This window comes from Hemicordylus capensis, chromosome 1 (assembly GCF_027244095.1).
Source record: "Hemicordylus capensis ecotype Gifberg chromosome 1, rHemCap1.1.pri, whole genome shotgun sequence".
NCBI classification, from domain to species: Eukaryota; Metazoa; Chordata; class Lepidosauria; order Squamata; family Cordylidae; genus Hemicordylus; species Hemicordylus capensis.
Window position 1 is genome coordinate 124,221,887 of NC_069657.1, and position 14,540 is coordinate 124,236,426.

General features: G+C 41.6%; 1 protein-coding gene across 9 annotated transcripts in view; it reads right to left on the bottom strand.

Moving 5' to 3' along the window:
* The window catches only part of ABCC8 (ATP binding cassette subfamily C member 8), a 155,497-nt gene that overhangs the window by 102,032 nt on the left and 38,925 nt on the right, over nt 1-14,540 (bottom strand). For all 9 annotated transcript variants that reach the window (XR_008313008.1, XM_053283142.1, XM_053283144.1 and 6 more), the window contains 3 exons: nt 10,688-10,852; nt 8,096-8,251; nt 1,033-1,167 (listed from right to left, as the gene is read on the bottom strand). Coding sequence is in view for 8 of the 9 variants with exons in the window: in XM_053283142.1 (XP_053139117.1) it covers nt 1,033-1,167; nt 8,096-8,251; nt 10,688-10,852 (456 nt within the window). In the remaining variant the exon portion in view is untranslated. The remainder of the gene's footprint in view (nt 1-1,032; nt 1,168-8,095; nt 8,252-10,687; nt 10,853-14,540) is intronic.

Sequence of the window (14,540 nt, forward strand, 5' to 3'; positions counted from 1 at the left end):
AAGCAAACTGGGAGGATGAGTGAAATACTCGAGAAGTTATTAGCACCCATGAACATCCTTGTGGCAGAATTCTGGACCAGCTGAAGCTTCCGAACCATCTTCAAGGGCAGCCCCATGTGGAGCACATTGCAGTAGTCCAATCTGGATGTCACCAAAGCATGAGTGACTGAGGTCAGATCTGACTTCTCCAAGGGGGGTCACAGTTAGTGTACCAGCTATAGCTGGCAAAAGGCACTCCTACACACCACTACCATCTGTGACTCCAAGGACAACATTGGGCCCAGAAGCACCCCCAAGCTGTGAACTTGGTCTTTCAGTGGGAGTATGACCCCGCCCAGGACCAGGTTTATCTCACCACTTGGATAATCAGTTTTACTGAGAACACTTCTGTCTTATCTGGATTAAGTTTCAGTCTGTTTGCCTCCATCCAATCCAGAACCTCCTGCAGTCACTGGTTAAGGACATCTACTGCCTTCCTGGCATTAGCTGACTTAAATGATAGGTAGAGCTGGGAATTATCAGCATATTGATGACACCTCAGCCCATACCCATGGATGACATCTCCCAGTGGTTTCATGTACATGTTAAAGAGTATTGGGGACACAACAGAATCCTGTGCCCCCCCAAACCAGTGGTCAAGGGGTAGAGCAGGCGTCCCCCAACATCACATTCTGGGTATAACCCCCCCCCCCCAAGGTAGGACTGAAGCGACCATATCATGGTCCTCACAAGGCCCAACCTGGAGAAATAGCCCAGAAGGATCTTATCAAAAGCCGCTGAGAGGTCTAGGAGAATCAACAGGGTCACACTCCCCTTGTCTATCTCCTGATATAGGTCATCCATCAGGGTGACCAAGGCAGTTTCTGTCCCATATCTAGGCTGGAAGCCAGACTGGAAAGCATCCATGTAATCATTTGATATATCTTTAAAGCATAATCTTTACTCCATGTGGTATGTTTGGGTTCTGAAATTGTGAAAGTGGATGGATACAAGCAAATAAGCCAACTGGACAACGTGTCTGAAAAAACTTACCAATGTGCTTCTTTGAGCTTGTGAAAGTTTTGTGGCTACGAAGTATTGGACAGGTGCAAGAACTATGATTACTGCAGCTCCAATTAAGGCACTGATTCCAAGCAGGTAGTAGAGTAAAATGACTCCAACAATAATCTAACAAAATAAAGAGGAAGGACATTCCTAACCAATGCAAAAACTCTTAGGTTCTCTAGATTATCCAAGGATAATTAAGCAATTCATTAATCTCAAATCAGTCTCAGAATCCCACAAACAGTTCCAGAACCTTTTTGATATGTCATGATAACTCAGAAAGACACAAATGTTGTTAAGCTAAACATTCTTAGAAGTCATGAAAATTTATAGATAGCAAGAGGATGACATATATACGAAGCTGTCTATATACTTTAATTCTAGATTGTGATAGTTATCTAAAAACCTAGCTACATATTTCTTCATTCTATTTACTCCTACTGTCATAGAACTGTGATGACTGTCATGGACTGTAATGTATGGCATAAAATACAGAACATAACTGCCTTCAGTGTGTAGTACATAGTTCTAAAATAAACAACAACAACAACAACAATAATAATAAATACTCCCTCGTGATTCATGCCTTCTTAATGCTATTTTAGATTGCCATCAGGACTGACAATGATATATTATACGTAACTGAGCATGGTTTTCTGTGTTATATAAATTTGTTGACTATGGGTTAATTGAGATGACTTGTTGCAAAAAATTATTACCATAACTCCCTACCTGGGTGACAGAAAATAAATTGTTTGCCCAGGTGTGTAGCAGGATTGAAATGGGTCCTGGGACAAAAAAGTGAAAACAGATCCCTGCCCTCACACATTCTTCTGAGACGCATGAGGGGGAAAGCAGAGAACCCGTCAGTCAGACGGCAAGCCCCATGCCTTCTTTAGGGGCCAAGGGACATTTGTCCCCCCCTTCTTGTTCAACTGTAGCTACACCCCTGTGCTTGCATACATTATAGAAGAGGAACTATATATCTACTGTGAAAAAAGAGTGAGAACAAATATAAGAAGATTGTATAGGGAAGTGCTTCTTCCTATTGTTTAGTGGGAAGATATTGGCTTTGATCCAAAGCTCAATATATGGCTTGAGAGAGCTGTGTATATTCCATGTATACAGACTTCCCCATTTATATAACTGTCAGAAACAACTCTGCTCACAGTTGAATATATTATGCACACAAAGCTCTTCATGACATTGAAGTGAATACCAAAGTGCTTGTGCACTACCTTAGTTCTTCCTTGGATTAAGTGTCTCTGGTTCAAGCAGTTATCTGCTTCACATGCAGAGTGGTGCTCATATTCTCTATATATACATACATACATACATACATACATACTAAATATGCGTGGAGACACACACACACACACACACACACACACACACACACACACACACAGAGAGATATTTCTGAAGGGGACAGGACAGAGAGAGGGAATCAATTTGTCCTTCCTTCCCACACGCTCTTTCTCCACTTTCTCCACCCAACTGCTGCTGCTCATCCATCTTACTATTGCAGCGGCTGGAGGGGCAGTGGGGAAAAAAGAGGGTGAGCAGAAGCTGGGAGGCGGGCATCTCAAGGTCAGTGAAACTGCTGAGGAGTGCTTGGAGGGCAGGAATTAAACTGAATGTACTAAACCCAATCTAACCTTCCATATCTCATCCCTGATCAGGTAATGAATCAGCTTCCATAGCAGGAGTTTGTTACACACACACACACACACACACACACACACACACACACACACACACACCCCACACTCCTGTTTTTCTGAATTAACCATAAATGCACTCTTCTAGGTCTCATTCTCACATTTCTGTGTGTGGTAATTTTCATGCAGATTGACCCAGTTCAGAAGCATATGGGCTTGTGTTGTGTTGAGTTGATTCAACTATCCCCCTTGTTCTGCTATATCAGGAGCAAGTGATTATTTAATATATGAACCACAATACAGGTAAAATAGGAAGAGGCAGAAGCTGGCTGAGTCAGCACTGGGTAGGTGTGCAGCTACTGACTGTCTAAAGGGCAAGTTGTGCCATCAAGTCAATTTCGACTCCTGGCGTCCATAGAGCCCTGTGGTTTTCTTTGATAGAATACAGGAGGCCATTACCATGGCCTCCTCCCACAGTCTGAGATTATTCCTTTCCGCATCCTCCTATATTGCTACTGCCCGATATAGCAGCAGTGGGGATTTGAACCCCACTTCTGCTTGTTTGTCAAGCATTTCCCCGCTGCACCACTTAAGGTGACTCAGTGACTGCCTAGGAATGCCCAATGTAATGCTGTTGCCAGCAGCTCACATTGGGTATTCCTAGCAAATGGCAGTGTTTTAGATTTGTTTTTATATTGTTTTAACCTGTTTGTTTTAAATGCTGTTTGTTGTAGTATTTTACCTGTTGTGCACCGCTCAGAGCCTTTGGATGGGGCAGTATAGAAGTGTAATAAACAAATAATTAAATAAATAAATAGTGATGAGTCCATTGCCGCTCCCTGCTTCTACCAACACTTTGCACCACTCCCATTTCCGCCTCCCCAAAGTGGTGCAAGAGGACGCAAGTGGCAGGAGAGCTAGACCAGCCAGGGAACTGTCCAACAGGGTTAGGGCAGGCAGAGCAGGGAGCCAAGAGGCCTGGAGAGCAGGGGAGCTGTCCAGCAGTCTAGATCGCAGGAGCTGAGTTACAAGTCCAGGCAAAAGAACTCCCTCCATAGAGCTATTGCATCAACAGGCAGCAGGCAGAGAGACGGAAGCATTTTATAGTGGAATTGGCTGCTCCATCCCTTTCTGACTCTCAGCTGGGAGAGATTTCCTGGCTCTACCCCTTCCTGGCTCTCACCTTATCCAGAACAGGTGCTGGTACTTGTGTTTGTCTCCTCCCAAGTTGGGCTGATAAACTGGAGGCTTCAATTTAGCATTCATTGTGTGCTGATTCTGGGCTTCAGTATGGGCCCCAAAGGGCTCAGGCTGCTCCTGAGTCCTGGGGCAATGAGATGAGGTGTTGAGGAGAGGTGGTGCCCAAACAGGGCATTGGGTTCCTCAATAGTTGAAACCATGTTATATGAGGGAGGGCTCCTGCTGCCTCTTGGGTGCTGCTGGTTTCCAAGGGCTCTAGTCATAGGGAACATAGGAAGCCATCTTATACCAAGTCAGACCATTGGCTCATCTAGCCCAGTATTGCCTACACAGACTTGCAGCAGCTTTTCCAAGGTTAGAGGCAGGAGTCTCTCACAGCCCTATCTTGGAGATGCCAGGGAGGGAACTTGGAACCTTCTGCATGCAAGCATGCAGGTGCTCTTTCCAGAGTGGCCTTATTCCATGAGGGGAATATCTTCCAGTGCTCACATGTAGTCACCCATTCAAATGCAAACAAGGGCAGGCCCTGCTTAGCAGAAGGCCCTTAGAAAACATGTACTGTTTTCTGAGGCTACAGCCATGGATGTTTAACAGTTATACTGGAAAGCAAGGCAGCTAGTTGAGTGCTTCCTAGTCCCTAATGAATGAAGAGGACATTTTGCAGTCTGTCTCCTGCCCCCACCCAGTTGCAGATAAAGGAGGAGGAGGAGGAGGAGGAGGAGGAGGAGGAGGCAGGGCAGGTCAGGTCTGGATGTCACAAAGTTCTATTACGACAGCAGATGGTGGGTGTGTGTGTGCGCGCGTGCGTGCATGCATGCGCTTTCTTGCTTCTGATCATTCTGACTTGTTAGAGGCTCTCCACTATCATAGCAGAACTTCTTCCAACAATGCACAACAGAAGGCATTTGGGTCTGACACTACAGCACAGCTTTAGCAAAGGTCCACAGATATCAGCTTGGTCAAGAACATATGGATTCTTGCGGGTACAAACAGCAACTGGATTCACACAGAGGCGTATCTAGGGAAAATAGCGCCTAGGGCAAACACTGAAATTGTGCCCCCTGTCCAAGCATCTGACACCCATATTTCAGATAACTTTACCATAATGTCAGCTGAAAAATACAAGTCAAGCTCCTTAATCTTCTAATATTTAAAAAAATATTTAGCAGTGGACATAGCCAGACCAAAAAATGGCAGAAAATGACAAATTTCAGTATGCTGGGGCTCATGAAATACCCAAATACTATGTGGAGATGTACTTGGAAAACTAAACAGAAGTGCCTGTCTAATTCTCTGCTATGCACTGTAGCATCACCATTACATAAGTTTTAAAAATCAATGGAGAATTTGACTTTTCCCAGATACTCTGTAAATAATTAAAGGATATGCAGAGTAAACTGTGTCACTGCTTGGAATATATTCTAGTCTTTCAGAAAGACAGTTAAAATGAGAGAAAGAGAGCAAGAAACTCCCAGTGGGCCTTAATATTAAGGGTTTCACATTGATTCAAAGACAAACTCACCATTAATAGCCATATTAGCAAGACATCACATTTAACTCACTTATCACAAGAAGCAAAGTAAGAGCAAATGAATACAATCCTAGCGCTTAAGCGTCAGCTCAGTATTCACAAGCCCTGATTCTCTGTACATAGTGCCAATCTGAATATGTGTACAGTGTCATATTATATTTTTATTATTATTATTTTTACCCGTAGCCCCGTTGGGGGGCTTCCTAAAGGCTGGGGTTTTTTTTGGCAAAGATTCCCCCTCACCCCGCTGGCCTCTAGGGCCTCGCAGAGACCATTTGAGCATGTGCAGTGGCCGTTTTTAAAAATAATCTTTTTTTTTTTAAAGGCCACTGAAAACAAAATGGCCACCGCGCATGCTCAAATGGCCTCTGCAAAGCCTGGCATGACCTAGAGCCTCACAGAGGCCGTTTGAGCATGCACGGTGGCCATTTTGTTTTTGGCAGCCATTTTTTTTTTAAAAAATAATTTTACAAAATGGAGCCCCCCTTCAAGTGGCACCCGGGGCACGTGCCCTGCCTGCCCTACCCCTAAATATGCCCCTGGATTCACAAGAATGTGAGAATATAAAACAGGTATATTTATGCAAATATGCATTTATTTATTAAGCATATTTGTATACTACCGAAGTCTCTTGGCAGTTTACAACATTAAAAAAAAAAAAAAATTTAAAATATATAAACGTTCAAATGAAAATAGCTAAAAACCACTAAATAGCTAAAAAGCTTGGCTGAAGAGATGTGTCTTCAGTTGTTTCCTAAAGGTCAACAGGGATGGAGCAGCTAGAATCTAAGGAGAAAGTGCATTCCACAGACCTGAGACAAGTACAAAGAAGGCTCGCCTCTGAGTTGTCACCAGACGAGCTGGTAGCACCCTCAGATGAACCTCCCCTGAAGATCTTAATATCAGAAACAAATCCTAAAGAGGATTTGGGGGGCCCCTAGGGGGTGTAGAGGCCTTGCACTTCTGCCCGGATGTCCAGGGGTAAGAGCACCTCTGCTTGTAGGTGTCTATTAATTAGTGCCTGGGCTTCAAAGTCAGTGGTTAATTTCTAATAGCCAATGGGAAAATGCACACACTTTCCACTGAACAGGTGCTGCCTGCCCCCTTGATAAAAAGAAAGGGATATAGGTGGAAGGCATTTTTCCTCCACAAGCCTGAGTTCTTGCACATCTCTTTATAGAAATTAAACAATCCCCTCACCTCCCTAACAACTGTATCTAATTATGAAATTTATTAGAAAATACAGCTCTTTAAAAATCCCCTCTCCTCAAAATCTAGTCCTGGTTTTTTCCAGTGTCCATCCAGCAGCCTTTCATAATTAAAATACTGCTTTTCCTCCCCTCCTATCTTGCTAACATTTCATTGTTTTGTACTTAGACACAGGGCTTCATTTGTGGCATAGTTCAGTCCAACGAAAATCTGTTTCAAATCACCAAGGCTAACCGAACTAGTGAGCATAATTTTTCCCTCCACAAAGAAATCCACTCCAGGTTTTTTGTGCCAACTCATGTTCTCAACAGTAAGAGGCATTTTCCCCTTTCTTTCTTTCTTTAATCAGCTTTGGGAGGACAACACAATGAGAATTTTGGGGAAACCCACCCTTTCTGGGCTGGGAAACAGAGAGCCCAAGTTCTCATACAGCCACACAGAGAAAGCCATTAGAAATATCTCACTACTCAGCTATACCTGACTTCCAATGAAGGTATTTCATCCACCTATTTTGCTTTATGTCCCTCTGGTGTGTACATTTGGAAGAGAGACAGGATTGCCTGGCAATATGAGAGAGGATGGATGAGAAGGCATACTCAGCACTAAACCTGCTCACTCATGGTGGAGCACTCCCCCAGCACTTCCTGAGAAGTGGTTCCTATTATTGACTGGCTCCTGTTACTGACTGAGACCTGCACAGCAGCATGAGCAGGCTAGAGAGCGAATACTGCAGGCACATAAGAAAGCCATGTACACTGCACTCAAAAGATGTAGGAGCTCTTTGAACAGGTGTGTGCGTGTGTGTGTGCATGTGCGTGTGAGAGAGAGAGAGAGAGAGAGAGAGAGAGAGTGTTCACACACTCTCTCACACACACAAATGGAGCAAAAATGCTGCTAATTCCATCTTTGCATTGTGTGAGGCAATGAATTATCTCCTTCCCTTCTGTCACCCAAACTGTGTGAAAAAAGGGAAGATTCTTTCTCTTGCCCTCTGGCCGAGCTTTAGCTTTTGAGCTTTAGGAGAACACATAACAAAACCAGAGAATAAACTGCTTCATTTCTCCCAAAAATCTAGTCCCATAGGCAAGCAGCCAACTGGATTTATTAAAGCCTGTGCCTTATGGTTCTGCAGTTTCAGCAACTCATTGCTAGAGTAGCCATAAAAACCCCTGTGCCTCCCCTCCCACTAGTCTGCTGAGGTGTGGAACTTCGTGAGAAGATCTCCCATTTTCAGATCACCATCCTGCCCAGATGAGAAGACCACTCATGAGTGCAACATGAAACAATTGCTCATCTATTGTGCTACATATCGATACCCTGGAAAGACTCCCAGGATACTATACAAATTAATCTCTGCTCCTACTGGCTTACATTCATTCATTCATTCATTCATTCGATTTCTATAATAACAGATTGATTAATAACAGACTTTAGCCTTTAGTCTCCTTACCTGTACTGGCATAGCCCAAAGGTTAGGACAAAGGAAGAAGAACCACATCAGTTGGTTTGTGTCTATAGCAACCAGGTTACAGATCTGACCTGCAGTCATTTCCCCCATGGACATGTTGGAGGTTGACAGCCGCATAATCTTATTGTAGATTTTTGTCTAAAATAAGAATATAAAATTTTCTTTGACAGAAGGGAAAAAAGTGTTGATCATGTTTTTCCTGACAATCTTAGGAACTACTAAGTAAGGTTTCCAGTGACCACATTTTTAAAAAATGGGTTAAACCGGAGCATAGATGTGCTCTTATGAAAGCAACAGAAATATAAAAATAGACTAGTCAGAAAGACAACTTTTGTTGTTTCTCTAGTTGGGGGAAGGAAAAAAAATATATACCCTTGTTCAGTGTGGCAGAGCTCCAACACATATTCTGAGCTTAATAGCCATGAACAAGAATGGCTTATTAGATAGAAAGATTTTAAACAATGTGCATGTTCTAAGGTTGCCAACCACCAGCCAGTATCTGATTAGTTCAGTCGTAACATAAATCTTGACAGGGCATGATTAGTCCAGTCACGTGGTGGTGTGGGTGTGGGTGGGTGTATGCGCGCATGCGTGTGTTTGTGGCTGAAACTTCAAATTCTGCCAAGTTCTACCACTTCTGACCAACTAGATTCTGACCTGGCTCTGCCTCTAACCCACCAGGTCTATCTGTGGGTTTGCTACAGAAATGCTAAATTCTGCTCTATTTTCCCTGACTCTATTTCTGATTTGTCAGATTCTGGCCTAGGTTTGTCTGTCTGGGCTCCACCACCTAGCCTCACTCAGAGGGGCAGTATTTTTAAAATAAAAAGTTGGTAAGCCTGTAAATTGCCCGAGTCTCCCTTTACTCATTCTGTTGTAAAGTGGGTTCAAAAATCTCAGCCAGTATTATTTCTGGTTCTCACAGATTTCATCACAGGCAAGCCCTGTGAGCTCCTGTTTCACATTTGTCTACTTCACAAAGACATGTAAATTGGCTCAATCACAAAGTGACACAAAGCTGGTTTTAGCCAAGTAAGCCTGGCAATATAATCTGGAACATGACAAGTATTGATTTCATTTACTGCAGAGGCTTTTAACAAGTTGTAAAAGTCAGTAGCCATAATTAAGGCTTACGTATGTTTCTGTGCCAAGCATGATCAACCACTGAGTACATGTTTTGCCTCAGGTTCAATCCCAGGCATCTCCAGCAGAGGCGGCTGGTGATGGCGGCCAGAGGTACCTCTAAAAGACATTACTGTTGATACTGGTGGCACCTGGACACTGCTGGGAGCAGCGGTGTCCTGCCTGGTATCCCATGCAGCGGCCACCCCATCTACTACATCCATTTGGCCTCTGTGCATATGCAATTGCCATTTGCATGTTCAGCAACATCATGCTGATCATGCAAATGGCTGCTTCGCAAGTGCAGAGGCCAGACAAGCACAGAGGCCAGATGAGGGCGGGTGCTGTGTAGGCCACCGCCACTGGCTTCCAGGTGCTATCGGTATTGACAGTAATGTCTTTTAAAAGTACCTCTTGACGCCCACCCCCAGCAGTGGCACTGCCATCACCAGCCACCTCAGATCTCCAGGTAGGGCTGAGAAAAGATTCTTTTTTTGAAACCCTAGAGAACCATTACTATTCAGTGAAGAGAATACTGACCTAGAATGGGCCAAATGGGCTTATTCAATATAAGGCAGCTCTGTGCCAACTGGCTTTTTCAGGTGGAGGCTGAATGCAATATGTATACGGCTCCATGGTCATTATTTTTACTTCACTATTGCTATCAAGTGTTTGATTTCACAAATGCATGAAAACAATTTATGCCATTAAGCCATAAAATATAACTCAGTGTAAATGCAGTATTTAAAGTATACTTGCCACACATTTTAAATAAGATGTAAGTATTCATTCCACTTTCCCCCAAAGTTCAAGACCAGTTAACATGTGCATGTGTTAATATATACTATTTGCTAAAAGCTAAAGAAAGAGATTCTAAAAATATTTAAATCTGTTGCAGAATCAAAATCCATTAAAGATACTTTTCATACTGCCAATTTTTTTTAAAAAAAATAAGTATTAGCTTTCCATTAAAACAAAGGAGACAAACAATTAGCACAATCCAGCAAAAGTAAATTGTGATTAATCTTTATTCATTCAAGCTTTTAATTTTCAGAATTGTGAATTTGTTTTTAAATAATTCTATTTCTTGTTATAAACTGACAATTTGTTGTAAAATGTGTGTTTGGGACAGTATACATACTGAATAATTAAACAAACAAATAATCCTCATTAAAAGCAATGATGACTAACTCATCATTTTTGCTGGACTTTGAACATTAACTTTTTGACAGAAGCATGGGTGTTTTTTTTGCAGGGGTACAAATCAGATATTGCTCATTTTTCTTGAAATGTTAATTTATCCAGACTAGGATTTTCTGGTGTCTGTAAAAAAACACTCTTTTGATCAAAACAGGTGACATATAACAGAATCTTTAGCTAGAATCTATCCTAGAATAGCATAGCATAGAATCTTTAGCTAGGAATTGGTCTTGTCTGGAGTATCTGAAATACCTGTATTGCTCCTCTCAGGTTAATTCCTGTTTCAATGGCAACATAATATGAAGCTTGGAGAAACGTTCTTTGTAACAGAAGGGCAAAGAAAAGAAGGACTGCTAAAACATAAGCATTGGCCAAGAATTCTTGAGACGAAATGAAGGAAACACCAAGTATTTTAATCTGTAGGACCAAGGGAAAAAGGCATTAATTGAAAAATTCATACTGTAAACACTATACAGGCATACAGTTTTAGTAGACTGGAAATTGCAATATCAGAACATTCCAGTTAATCTAGAATGTCATTTTTAGCCTACTTGCCAGTAGGCTTATAAGATCACCCGGCAATTTGTGTATTTGTGTGTGTGCCCCCTCCATCAACTTTGCAACATCTTGACCAATATGAACCAAATCAGGTACCGTTGTAGGGACACATAATGACACCTCAACGGTTTAGTTTGTGATGATGTCATCTACACCAATCCAAGATGGCAGACGTGTGAACATTTGAGGCGCACATGCGCTAACTTGTGGAACGTCTAACTGATTTGAACCAAATCTGGTACAGTTGTAATAACACACAGGGACACTTCGTTGATGTAGTTTGTGATTATGTCATCCACCCCGATTCAAAATTGTGGGCACGTAAACATTTGAGGCACAAGTGGGCTAACTTTTTTACCTTGGTTTCAACTAAATTTAGTCCAGTTGTAGGGATAGTGAAAGGAAAGTAGGCAAATTAGTTCTTACTCGAATAGCTTGTTAATTAGATGACAGATATGCTTTCCAATTGGGGAAAGGCAAAAATAATCTGTATGGTAAAGGTAAAGTTATGCTGTTGAGATGGTGTTGGCTCCTGGTGATCGACCACAGAGCCATGTGGTTTTCTTTGGTAGAATACAGGAGGGGTTTACCATTGCCATCTCCTGTACAGTATGAGATTATGCCTTTCATCATCTTCCTATATTGCTGCTGCCTGGTATGAGTACTTTTTATAGTCTGGAACCATACCAGTGGGGATTCGAACCAGCAACCTCTTCTTCCTAGGCAAGTTATTTCCCCGCTGCACCATTAGGTGGCAAGTTTGTATGATAAGCTACAACAAATCTGAATCCAAGACCCATCAAACAGAAATAAAACTGTTTATTTGTCATTAAAATAAAATTGATTGATATTCTTTTTCTTATCAAAATGAACCCTAATTATCAAAGATGAGATGGAAAACTTTGCTTATGGACTGTGCCAATTCATAAAGCAGCAGCAGCTGGAAGCTTATGGGTCTGAATGTTCCTTTATATCAAATAAGTAGTTCTGAGTAGAACTAATGGATCCTATTTTCTGTTTTGTTTAATATGGAAACTTACCTAGAATCCCCTCCCATGTACTCTGCATTTTGTTTGTATCCCGCTCTCAGAACATGGGTTCAAAGGGGTGTCATATATACTTTGAGTGGCTGCCATCTTGAAACAGGATAGCACATCAGAAAACAAAATATCGCTGTCTGGGTCTCCCAAGACACCCCTCTCATGTGCTGTGAATTTTATTTGTATCTGACTTTCAGCACAAGAGTTACAAAGTGGTGTTCTTAGACTCTGAGAGGCCAACATCTTGAAACAATATTGCAGATTGGCAAAAAAATAATACCTCTGCAGGGGTCCTCTAGGAACTGCTGTGAATTTGGTTTGTATCAGTACGTGAATTACATAGAGATGCCTAAAAGTATAGTGACTGCTACCTTGAACCAATATGGCAGTTTGGCAAAACAAACAACCCACCCTGTGAGAGTTCCCCTTCCCACATCCTTGTATTTGGTTTGTATCAGGTTGTAAATACAAAAGAGGGAGAGATTCAGACATGCAAATAAGAACACAGGAAGCGAGTCAGACCATTGGTCCATCTAGCTCAGTATGGTCTACACACTGGTAGTGGCTTCTTCAAGGTTACAGGCAGGAGTCTCTCTCAGATCTATGTTGGAGCTGTCAGGGGGAAAACTTGGAACCTTCTACATGCAAGCATGCAGGTGCAATATCTTACAATGCTCACACATGTAGTCTCCCATTCAAATGCAAGCCAAGATGGACCCTGCTTAGCAAAAGGGACAATTCATGCTTGCTATCACAAGACTGGCTCTCCACATAAATACACATACTTCCCGGTTACTTATAACAATCTTTTCATGAACAATTCAGCCACTTAAATTAGCTGAATGCACTACTTTTTACACTCAAATATGCTTGGAGAAATGTTTTTTTAAAAGAAGAAATTGTGAATATAATCATATTTTAACTGTTATTGTTTTCAACAGATTTTTAATGCTCATTAATCAGATCAATACCACCAAAATGACATCATGCCCAAGAGAAGCAGATCTTTCTCAGATTCAAATTTACCATATACTGTCATTATTCAATAAAATGAATCATATTTGAAGTAGAAAATTCCTATAAATCTCAAACTTTTATTTTAATTCCCTTCTGCAAGCATATTAATTAAAAATTCTACTTCATATATTTAATTTATTGAACTTTCCTATAAGTTTAATCTATGCAAAATGACTTTGCCCAGTCAACGACAGACCTATGGAACAAAAAAGAGCCAAATTTTTTTCTGTTAGGCTGAGCTTTGGTTGGTTTTAAATGGTTTTAAACTGTTTTAACCTTTTAATTGGTATATTATTTTTCTGTTTGTTTTATGTTCAGGTAAACTACCTAGAGCTATTTGAATTGAGTGACATAGAAATATAATAAACAAATATGACTGCCTGAAGAAATGTAGTCCAAATTGAAAACCTCATTGTGAGAACTAGATTTCTGTCACACCCCAGACTGACTTCCTGTTTTTGAAATCACCAATGACCATGCATTAGAAATGCAACTACCCACTCAACCTCTCTATAACAGCAAGCATCAGTCTTCTTCACTCACCTGTCTGATCATTGATTCATCTGATCATGAATGAAGTAAAAATTTCTCTCCCCCCATCCCCCCGCCCTTGGTCTGTTATGATTTAATCTGCTGGGTGTTCAATCTCATGTTTTAATGTTGTGTTATAAGCCACCCAGAGAACAATTTGTTATGTGGTGGCTAACATAGATTATGATGATGATCATCATCATCATTATCATCATCCCATGTACCCATCATGGCAGAGCTCCTGGGCTCCCCTTACCTCACCTGGTGGTGGCATACCAGCTATTGCTCTCCTCCTTTCCCACTCTCCTTCCTCAGGCTTTTGACAAGAGGAGGATGGCAGCAGCTAGCTGACCACCATTGGATGAGTTTTGGAAGAGGTGGCAGGCCAGCCAAGGAAATAAGAGATGGTAGACCAGTGGGCAATCACTAAAAGACTGGCCATGGCAAGATTACAGATTTAGTTCTAAATCAATGTGTGCATTCCCCTCTTCCCTGAGATTTCTAGAATCCAGATGGCCCCAATGCTTGGTTTACCACCCTGTTAAGGCCAGCAATGCATTCAATGAGAAGGTAATAATGAACTGACCATAGCAATGGGATTAGTCCTTGGAAAGCCTGTTTCCACTTCAGTTTATATAATAAAATCTGTATCCCATCACATTTACAGGTAAGGTATTATTCAGAATATAATCATGATTGTATGGTGTTCCAAGGCAGCTTTGAACATTCTTGCCTGGTCTCTACATTGAAATCATTGAGTACTATAAGGTTTTGCAATCCCAACAGGTTCTGAGACTATGTTAGAAAGTTTACCTAGGCAATTTATTGTGCAGTGAGGTAAACAGCAGACTGACAGCACGTTGTCTACTTTCCTATAGTGTATTATTTTGCTGAATAAGATGTATGTGTGTATACACACACACACACACACACACACACATCCTTTCAAAATATAAGAC